This window comes from Bidens hawaiensis, unplaced genomic scaffold, assembly GCF_021521415.1.
Source record: "Bidens hawaiensis isolate Kalapana, Puna unplaced genomic scaffold, B.hawaiensis_p1.1 tig00062044_1, whole genome shotgun sequence".
NCBI classification, from domain to species: Eukaryota; Viridiplantae; Streptophyta; class Magnoliopsida; order Asterales; family Asteraceae; genus Bidens; species Bidens hawaiensis.
Window position 1 is genome coordinate 12,008 of NW_027501120.1, and position 11,474 is coordinate 23,481.

Consider the following 11,474-nt stretch of genomic DNA (forward strand, 5'->3'; position numbering starts at 1 on the left):
TTTTGTTTTTCTTTTTCACATTGTGTTATTATTTAAATAAATTTATTAATTCTAAATCGTGTTTTACACATGTCTTAATGCCATATGTCATTACGCTTGAGTGATTCTTAAATTTTTCTATTTCTCTCATGTTAAATATTTATTTCGTTTTCTTATTAATAGTTTTATATATTTTTTTTCAATGTATTATTTTCTTTTTTAATTATTATTTCCTGGTTTAAAAATTTAATAACAACATAAATATATTATTTTGTTTTATTTAAATATATTTTATTAGTTATTAATATTAAGCTTTTATAAGTAATAGATTTTCACGTTGATTTAGATACAATAATTATTTTCAAATTTAAAAGAAAAAATTTTCACTCTATTTTGTTTTGCAATGAACATTAATAAATGCTAAGGTCAATCGCTTTAGATGGTTTGTTTGTTGAGAAGCCTGTTTTAACACATGGTCAGTTATGTGTTTCATATCTAGATTTGAAACAAAAAACAAAGTGAAAATACTAATTTTAATATGAAGGATAAAGTTATAAATTAAATTACAAATATTGTATACAAAATAATATTTAAAGATTTACAAATTTTCAATTTTTTTTTTCATATTGTCTATTATGTAGTTTATTCAATCATATATTATACTTTTATAAATGTTGAACATAAATTTTACATTTCACATTGTGCTATTATTAAAATAAAATAATAAAGTCGTTTTTCAATAGTAAAATCCTTCTTCTCTTTTCATCCTGAGATTTATTAATACAATGAGTTAAATGCATGAATGGTACCATTCATATGCGATTGGTTTGAAAGTTCAAACTTTAGGTTTAATACTTTTATGGTTTCAATTAACAAGTTTGGGGGTAAAACTATCATTCGCTAGTTTTTCAGTTATATTTTAATAAAATGACCCGAATGCTCTTTTATAATCAAAAGAATATGTGCTAAACGGATTGGTAGATTGACCTATTTAACAAAACGTGTTAAAAAGTCAATAAAACGCCCCAATTTAATTAAACAAATCAACTCAAACATTGATTACTTTCACCTTGTCGTGTGATATTGTCGAAACGGCATAATACAAGGTAGGAAAAATAGAATTACCGAAAAAATTTACTTACAAACAACATACAACAATCCTCCCACCCGGCCACCCGTTAAAAAGAGGCAACCAATATACTTGCTCATCCAAAATGAGCAAGATACGCGTCAGCCAACATGTGACCAAGTTCAACCTGAGCCGCGGTCGTTAAATGAATCTTATCTTCCTTCAACTCCAACCCCTTCGCATCCACACACACCACATTCGGCAAATCAATCGCTTTTCGTGCTTCCCTTACTACCTCCACGTACTTCCCTTCACCAGATGCAATCGCAACCTAAATCTCTCCAAAATAAACCATAATCAATTAACCGAATCAATCAACGAGTTTATATTGATACGAATACCCTTTTATAATCAAAGGGATCATTTATGTAAAAAAAAACAAATATGTTAAACGAGTCATATACATGTTAGTGGGTTGACATATTCAACTAAACATGTTATAATATAAACATGCAAACTCGAACACAACTCATTTAATTATACAACTCAAACTCAAACACAACATGTAAATGGCTTCGCATGAGTAACCTAATCATTAACCATAAATGTTCACGAGTCAAGCCAGGGTGGTTTCGAGCTGGAGCTCAAAATTAAACAAGGCAGCTCAACTCGGCTTGAGCTCGCTTTTGAAGTTAAATGAGCCTAAGATCAAGCCAACGAGCCTAGCCACGGTCGATTTTGGCTCAATTACAAAAAAAAGAGCTAACTCAATTCAGGTTATTTCAAATCAAGTTTTTTTAGCTAGTTTTATTCGAGCGAGCCGTGAGCTTTTTGAACAACCCAAAATACCGTCGTCTGAACGCTCGTAACCAAAGTTGAAATGCGGGTTATCAACACCACACACGTAAATGGCGCCTAAATGCTCGTAACCGACGCTGAAATGCTGGTTATCAACACCGCACGTGTAACTAACGCCAGAATGTGCGTAACCAACACTAAACGATTGTAACCGACGTCGCACGTAACCGACAAAGGTTACTCGTGCAGAGCCATTTACGCATCAAGCATTGAGCTAACAGCGTACCGAGACTGCATTAAGCGCGTTTCTCGGCCCCGGTATATGTAACCGAAGCTTGAACCCCGTGTACCAGGTGCTGAAAACTAGAAGTAAAGCTAGTATTAAAGTAATACGGAGTAATAAAAAAAATTAAACCAAATTGTTTTTACCGGAACCCGTTCTGACTCGAACCCACTCTGACCCCACCCATTTCAGCCCGAACCCAACCTGAACTAAAATAGCCCTTTTTAGTTTTTAATCCACCAGTTTAAACCGAACCCGCCCAACCCGACCCATTTTCCGGTCCTAGTTCACATATAGTAATTCACCTGAATAACCGGCAATCCAAGATCCGACCGAACATTACGAATCAAACTCTCCATACTAACTTTATAACCTTCAGCCACACGTTTCGACGACGTGTCACTCTCACCTTGATACCAAACCAACGCCTTAACCTCACCGCCACTACTACTCATCGCCGCTTTAGCTCTCTTAACCATATTCTCATACAACATTCCACCTTTACCCCACTTACCAATACTCGTACCACCAATCGCACACGGCACAAGATCTATAACACCAGTGACGTAATCCTTAATGGCGTTAGCAAACGGCATCCCGGGGCCCACACCGCAGGTTTTGGATGTGTCGATGTCGGCGTGAAGTGGGTCCTGGGCGGTTTCCCAGGTTAAGTTGGCGGTTAGCCGGTGGATGGTTGACGGGTCGGGTTTGCAGTCGTCTGGGATGATGTGGTCCCAGTGGTGGTGGGTAACGCCGCCGCGGCCGGACATGTTGCTTTGGCCGGATAAGATGAAGATGTGGTGGTTGGTGGTGGTGGTGGTTTTATGGAGGGAAGTGGAGAATATTATTCCCATTGATTGAAGAGGATCAAATTATGGATTTGATTGAATGAATGGGTTTTAATTATATTTGGTTTTATGGGGTCATCTCATTTACGAGATGGGTCCTGCCAGGGACATCCCCACATATTACGGGAGACTGTACGCATCGTAAAAGGTTATATGAAACATATATGGGGTTATACGCCCGCCTCGTATAGCCTTATACGGGGTATGGAAAATCTTCAAAATAGTCATATTTTACCAAGGTTTTCTAATTCTAGTCTAAGATTAAAGCAAATTTCCAAACTAGTCATATTCTTCTGTCGGATCCGACGTTTTAAGGTTTTGGCTAACCGATTAGTTGGAAGAACCATCGGAGGAAAAGACTGTCGGATCCGACGGTTCAGTTCATGCTTCCGTCAAATCCGACTGTTTAATTTATCCGACGAACCATAGATTTTTCAGTTGGAGGGTTTTTATTTTGAGTTATAAATTGAAATTGAACACTATGGTTGTTTTCTGCTCTAAAACTAAGCGATTTGCACTTTGATTTGCTTGATTTTGTGAAGAAATAAGAAATATGGAGATGAAGGTTTAGGGTTTAAAAGGTAGAAGATGAAGAATTTAGTCGGACCCGACAAAATTTTAAGATATTCGGTCGGATTAATTAAAACGTTGACACATGGCGCAATTTTAAAGGTTCAAAAATTCAGTCGGATCAGAAATGGTTTTAGTCGAATCCGCCAGAATTTTTTCGCTAGTTTGGGTATTTTGTTTGGTCTTGGGCTATTTGTGGAAAACATGGTTTGGTGTAAATGAGTTGAGCTGAGCCAAACCGATAAATACAACTTGTTAGATTATTGAAATACAGCATCGTGTAATTTTAGGTTTTAATAAGCTCATTTAAGGTATCAGAAGAGTTCTAGCCGAGCTTAGGCTCATTTAAAGTTTTCTTAAAATATATAAAAATAATAAAAGTGTATATAAATCATCTAACAAGATTGTGTGTAGTGGATAATGCCCATATAGAGGCGTTGTGCAACATGTGACGCCATGTCACCATAGAGGCATTATACACAAAATGGATGTAGTGGATAATGCTTTAGGAAAAGAGTTTAAATCAAGCCGAACTCTTGTAAGTCAAATCAAGTCGAGCTTGGGTTCGATTTGGCTCTTTTTCACCCTAATTGTGCGGGATTGGATTATGAAAACTTAAAAATATATCGAATATTATGTAAATACATCAAAAGTTCAAAACTACTCGCTTTAAAGGAATTATGAAGCAAAGAAGTTAGCCTTCTAAGGCTTTATCAATCAAGGTTAATTTTTCTTGAAGCAAACCCAAGGTTGAGTGAATAATTGAATATGTACTTTTCTGAAAGAATGAATACTTCTTTTTTATCATAATCTTTTTCTTTGGTGATGTCTTACAAGAATTGTTAATGTCCTACTTTGGTTATTTTTCTTATTGATAAATGCCTGAACACTACTAAAAGAAAATTGTTTATGTTTGCTCAATATGTGACTCATCAGATCATAAGAACATGAACACACTCACCAATACAAATATGGTTTTGTTTGCTTCATGTATGAGATGTAATTTTTTTTATTTCAAACAAAAGATCATAATAAATCCACTACAGACATCTGTGATCTGACCCATGAAACAAAAACACTAGAACCCTATCTCAACACTGAAATACAAAAATATTTATAATTACCATCAAGCCACAAACACAGCTTGTTCTACCAAACTTGAATCCAAATCAAACCTTATTCCGCCTGCATATAGAGACCCTTATGCTGCCTTAGGAACCGGGATGACATCTGAAGGTGGTACTGTGACCGATCGTAACAGCTCCAAAGAGAAAATAAGCCCCAAGAAATGTGACAGGATCGTGTTTGCACTCGCCTGCAATGATCAAATTGAAATAAAGTTACTTCATATAAAGTAATAATAATAATAATAATAAGACTGGATATGCAAAAGCCAAAATGTTGAATGAAATGCAAGGAATATTACCTGGACCAAGAAGACGTCCAATGCAAGGACAGGGCTAGTGCCGGGAGAGATGCCCTGGTAATAAGGGTTAGCCGAAGTGGTGAGGGCCTTAGCCACCAGCAGTCCTACGGTGGCTTGCATCCCAAGGATGGCTGCACCCATACCCAAAAGGTTCACGGCTATCCCGTTTTTTAAGCTCTTTACAACATCAGCACGTGGAGGAGCCTGAAAATATGTTCTATAATGTGTTAGCTGATAGGAAATAATCTTATCCTTTTCTAGTTTACAGCAGCAGAGAAAGAATCATGGAATTCAAATCGCCCGTAAAACCTATTTTAATGAGCTTCTCCTCTTGTAAGTCGCAACAAATATTCAACACTCCAAACATTCATGATCTTATCATTCTAGAACACACAGATATAGCCCCATTCCAGATAGAATTGGTGATTTTGCTGATAATGGTGTGCGGTTCACAATGAACAACCGCTTCATAGCTGACCTAGTTTCAAGTTAAATGACCACAACAACACAAACCAATGAACCATCAATTGCTGAAATCCTGATTATCACAATCACAGTTGCAGAAAAGGTCCAGAATATTTAAAGGCAACAGTAGCAAGCTCTAGATGACAAAAACGAATACAAAAGGCTAATACTTGTACTCTTGTAGTGCATACGCAACGCAGTTAAAAGGTATTTAAAAAGAGTAAGCTTCAACACTATCCAACATGTTAACACGTCATCACAGGCCACTGAAGTATCAATTTGATTTTGTTTATGCTAATTCCGGCCAAAACATGCAAAAATGACAAAAATTCCCCTAAAAGCTTTGTAAATTACAAAATATTTTGTTACGATACATCTAAAGTTAGGGGAGGGGGTCATCTGTCTTTTTATTTGTATGGCAATATATTTGCTGAACTTGAAATAAATTAAATCAAAGTTACCAAACCAATACTCGGGTGGCCTGTAAGGCTGCAACACTGTTTTAATATTTAGATGACCTAAGTGAAATACTTGGGCGGCCCTATGCATACATTATCCTGGAATTCATTTATGTAATCATTTCATAGTTTCATACATTAATAGTTATATTGCTAAAAGATACCTTTGCAGGGTCATTGGCGGTTTTCTTAAGCCTCTCAGAAAGCCGAATATAACCAAACGACCAGAACACCGAGAGGAAAGCAGCTACAATACCACCAGCAGTAGCATAGAATGTAGCCGGTGATGTGATCTTCCCGGTAATGACAACAGAAAACGAAAGAATGACTGCTGCTACAATTGTACAAACAAGTTGCCCCCAAAACCCTAAGCTACCCAGTCTCTTGAAATACCTTGAAGTAGCCTCTAATCTCTTTGCAACCTACACAACATTTCAAACCACAAACAACATAATTTCAGAATACCTGACTCAGTTTTAAGTATGGGTGTGTATGAAACCGAAAAAACCAATCCCAGACCGAAACAAACACCAACGATATAGTTGCATGTTTATTTAAAAAGTGAACTTATGGTTCGGTTTTGTTTTGCATGTAATAAAAACCAAAAAACCAAATTTCTAGATTTTCTTTCTTTTTTTTTTTCTAAATATAAGACTTTTAACAAATATGTGACTCAAGTATTTTAGCCCAAATGTATATTATTAATTAAAAATATCATTTGGGCCTAAATTCATTAATTTGAGTTAAATTTTTTGCTCAGCCCAAAATTTTCAAGCTTCAATGGCAAAACAAGAAAAAAACAAACCGAAACAAAAACCAATGGTTTGGTTTTGGTTTAGGTTTTGGTTTTTCTTTTGTAAAAAAAACTTACGTTTTGGCTTTAGTTTTGCAAGTAATAAAAACCAAACCGAATTTCTAGATTTCCATTTTTCTAAAGTAATTTATAAAAATTAAAAAAATATTAAACTCAAATATTTTAGCTCAAATTTGATAGCCAAAAGACAAGGGTACATGCACCGATCAGCCGGTGTCCCGATGGTTGAGTGTTATGTGCCTTATGTCCAAGGCTTGATGCAAAACTACTATCGAGCCGGGGGTCTCACCGGAAGCAGCCTCTCTATCCCTATGGGGTAGAGGTAAGGCTGTCTACATCTTACCTTCCTCAGACCCTACCATAGCTTTGCTATTGGTGGGATATACTAATAATGGTATTTTCTGGTGTATATATATAGCTTTCTGGAAGCCACCTCTTTATCCCTTTGAATAGAGGTACGGTGTGCCTACATCCCACCCTCTCCAGACCCTACTTGTAGCTTTGCTGTTAGTGGGATTTCACTGGGTATGATTGATTGATTGATTGATTTTAATCGGCTCAAAATTTTCAAGCTCCAATGGCAAAACCTATAAAACCTAACCGAAACTGAACGGTTTTCAAAAACAAAAAAAAAAAACAAAGTTTCGCTTTTTGGTTCGGTTTAGCTCAAAACCAACCCAAACAGAACCGTGCACACCCCTAATTTTTACAATGACTTAAACTTTGAACAAATTTGATCATTGCAAATACCAATTAACATAAACCGAATTATCAAAGCCAATAAAGAATTCAAAGAGATTATTATTATTATTCGCTAATTACCTGTGCTAGTTTTGCTTTTTCGGAATCGTCATTGGGCGAACTGTAGGCGGGTGAGATGGGAGCTGAAGCAAGCTTCGGGTATTTGATTGGAATTCGATAATAATTGTGTAGTGAAAAGTTCAATGGGTGAGTTAATGATGATGGTGATGAGAGTGAAGATGGGAAATTAGGGGTTGAGAGAGGACGGTGGAGTTTGGATTTGATTCCGGCCAATGACGGCGGTGCACTGCTGCCGCAACGAGCTGCCGGCAGTAGAGACGTTAGCATTTTGGAATGTATGTATGTTCAGTAGACCGGTGGAGGAGATAGAGTGGTCGGTCTTCTTGCTTTCAGAAGAGGGTTTTGTGTTCTCTTTGATTCTCTTTCTTTCTTTCTTTATGTTAGATTCTTAAAATATCATCAAAAAAGTGGACCTTGTCTTGATTAAAATGGTTGAGCTCGGGATGGTACCGGTGTTGGTTTACCGGTACCGATCTCGAAAAGTTGAAACATTTGGTACTAGTATCGAAATGTTCGGTTTGGTACCGAAAACTCAAAATCTTGATGATGATCTAGTACCGACGGTTATCTAAAACGTTCATCCCTAGATTGTATCCCTATTTCTAGGACCATAATGGAAATTTTCTGATGAGGGCGGTAGGGACACCTTCCGGTCTCCCCTTGCGGGTACGTACTTGGGTAGCAACGGCTGGACCATCATCTATACCTTGCCACATGTAAGCGGGTATATTTTATGGCTTTTAGTTGTTGGCTAAAGAAGAGGAATGAAAGAGCGCTTGTGTGTGCATTGAGAGAGAGAGATATGGTTTGTAGCTATGTGGTAGGTTATTCCTTTGGTTTGCCATGAGTTGTCCAACGGTGGTTGGATCTTCGCCGAATTCCTTCGGTGAGCACCCATACTGCTCTTAGGTAAAACTCTTCATGTCAAAACCACAATTAGATGTATATCAAGCTCGCATTTTAACATTAGATAGGCTAACTTATGGGCGGTATGGTCATTAGATGTATCTTGTATATAAACCATCAAGCTCGCCTTGTAATATTAGATGGGCTAACGTATGGGTGGTATGGCCGCTAGATGTATCTTGGATATAAACCATCGACCAAAGTATGCATGCCGAAATAGATTCATCCTAGCGATTAAGATACTAACCACAACTATAGGACATTTCCATGTCAATGCATTATAACAAAAAAAATGCTCAAAAGAGAACTAGTGAGCCACATATGCTCAACACAAAGAATCTCATAACCAAACATCAAACATAAACAAACATGTGTTAACAACAAAAAAAATGTTGGACAAACCTTAAAAAAATGATAAAACTTTTAAAGCCCCTACATTCCTAAAAATAGTTAAAAAAAATAAAAGTATTTTCAGCATCACAATTTGTAAACCCTATCTTTAAATCTATTTTTTAAAATCCATAAACTCTACATATTCATTCCACGTCGACTTCCTATCACCCAATTATATCGGAAAGCTAGTTAAAACTCCATATTTAAGGTTCTACCGTTACACTTCATTAGAGGTATAGAGGTACAAATAAGTCAACTCATTCACGAGCTACTCAAAATCAGTTCGATAAAAAGCTCAAAAGAAGCCGAGCTTTTTGGAGCTCGAGCTACAATAGAGCTCGTTTAATTATCGAGACCGAGCTTGAGGATAGATAATAAGCTTGTTGAGCCTTGTGTATATTTTAAATTTGACATATTTTGGACTTATATGTGTTAACTTGAGGCTCCACAACTAAGCCAGACTCAAGCCTAAAATATTTATGACAGAGTTACACAAAAGCAAGTTAAGCCCAAACTTAAACTTAAGTTAAAGCTACTCACTATAGCTTGCTGAGCTCTTCAGTCAAACGAACAGTAACCACCAAATCTGAAGAAGAATTCACACAACTCCCACGTATGTTGTTCTTCAAGCCTTCAGTATCTTGATTTCCACATAATCTATTCTTCCGACCAACCATTAAACTTAAGGTGGTGTTTGATATTAATAAGAAAGAATGAGTGTTTAGATGAACAAACTCTCATGATTAGGACTTTAGTCTTCAGATTCTTATTTATAAGTAGTCGTCATCATCATAGTACACGTGTAACAAAATCTTGCTAAACGGAAGTAAAAATCTTTGAACTGAAATTGAAGGTTTCCTTGTCACATGCAGCATGTGTCTGTCTATTCACATAAAAAAGGAGTCACAGACCTTTGTAAACCTTAAAATCAACCTTTGTAAATTGCAGGAAATTTTTGACCGGAACATATTTTGGAAATAACCCGTTTTGATGGGAACATATTTTGGGCATAACCTGTTTTGACCCGAACATAGTTTGGGCATAACCCTTTTTGAACATATTTTGGTCCATAACCCGTTTTGACCCAAACATATTTTGGTCACAATTTTTTTTGACCCAAACATATATTAGACTTTTAGTCATAACCGGTTTTGGCTGAACACATTTTGGTTATTACCCATTTTGACACAAACATATACCGGCCACAACCCGCTGTTGACCCAAAACATATGTTTGCCAATAACTCATTTTGACAAATAAATGAAAATTTTAATATGGACCGGCCTGACTTGAACCGATAATTAGACACAAATATCAATGTAATAAATGATGCAGGAGCATCTGTTCATTAAGTCGGTCAGGCCCGGCCCATCTCAAATGTTTATTTTTATTTATAAATAGGTTTGTTAGGTCTTTTTATTTAGTTAGTTGATTGTTTTTGAATTAAAGATTGTAAGCTTTTAAGCTTGTTAACCGAATCATTCGGTTCGAATCGTTTGAATGAAATCAATGTGTTCTTGAGCCATTTGATTGCTAGTCGAAACTGCATCAGTTGGTATCAGGGATTTTGGTTCTCAAATGGCTCGACGTGGTGTTGAATACTTGCTTGATCGTAGAGTCGCCGACCGAGGCAACGATCGAAGTATTTTCTATTCACATGCTCGTGGAGAAGATCGATGTCCTACTCGCAGAGTCGCCGGCCGAGGCAACGGTGGAGTCTGTTACGACCCACGGGATCTTATGAAGATCCAACGACTCCGACAAAGAGTCCGCGATCTTGAAGAGATCGAATGGCTCTGAAAACGAGTCCGCGATCTCGAGTTACAACGGGAGACGTGCAAGGCGGAAATCGAGTCGAGCATCGTCGTCTGGGACGAAGGTGACGACGGAGAGGAGCATCCGTTTTTCCGTCAACCACCTCGGTTCTTTGAATCGAGTTATGAGGATGAAGATGTGATTTCTTCTAATGTTGATTTTAGTTATGATTCGCCACTCGTGTTTGATACTTACCGGGATGAGGAGTGGTATTCTTGGATGATTGGTGGTTCTTCGAAAGTTAAAGGGAGAACAACAACTGCTTTTGTTGATCGGGATACTCGCAATTCAGTTTTGGTAAGTCAACCCACTAAACAGATATTCAATGAAAGTTTGAAATCTTCATCGTTAATTTTGGAAGAAGATTGGAATTTTGATTTTGTGAATAAAGCTAATATTTTAAATGGAGATAGTGTTGAAATTAATAAATGCCAAACAAAAGGTGAAATCAATCCTCAAGTACCACGTCTACTTGTTGATATATCTCCAATAATATCATGTTGGAGTGTGCAATTATTCAATATTGTGGCCGACTTGAACGAGCACTCCTTAAACATTGAGATTATTAAAAAAGATGGTATAAATTTTAAAGCTACTAGCTTATCAACAAATATGCAAAGTCATAACTTAAAATGGGTTGGCTTAAATGTTGGTGAGTTCGCTGGAGGAGACGAGTCCATTTTTGGATTCCCAATCATATTGCCGAAAATAGTGGGAGACATGAATGTTAACTCCCAAAATTTCGGTTATCCTATGAATTCGAATTTTAAAACCGGGGAGATTATTGGGATTTCCAAAGTTGTTGATATGCTTTCCGATAATAATGAT

General features: G+C 36.9%; 2 protein-coding genes across 2 annotated transcripts; both read right to left on the reverse strand.

Annotated features, from left to right (window-relative positions):
* Positions 1–1,184: 1,184 nt before the first annotated feature.
* LOC143603491 (putative carbohydrate esterase At4g34215) lies at positions 1,185–3,003 on the reverse strand. Its single transcript, XM_077080268.1, has 4 exons — positions 2,435–3,003; positions 2,276–2,333; positions 2,133–2,221; positions 1,185–1,379 (listed from the first exon to the last, which is right to left on the reverse strand). Exons 1-4 carry the CDS (start codon positions 2,981–2,983, stop codon positions 1,185–1,187), a joined length of 891 nt encoding a protein of 296 aa, XP_076936383.1. The 5' UTR covers positions 2,984–3,003.
* Positions 3,004–4,528: 1,525 nt separating this feature from the next.
* On the reverse strand, positions 4,529–7,871 carry LOC143603494 (protein TIC 21, chloroplastic-like). Its single transcript, XM_077080270.1, has 4 exons — positions 7,533–7,871; positions 6,061–6,318; positions 4,974–5,177; positions 4,529–4,862 (listed from the first exon to the last, which is right to left on the reverse strand). The coding sequence occupies exons 1-4, from the start codon at positions 7,797–7,799 to the stop codon at positions 4,749–4,751; spliced, it is 843 nt and encodes a 280-aa protein (XP_076936385.1). The 5' UTR covers positions 7,800–7,871; the 3' UTR covers positions 4,529–4,748.
* Positions 7,872–11,474: the final 3,603 nt, after the last annotated feature.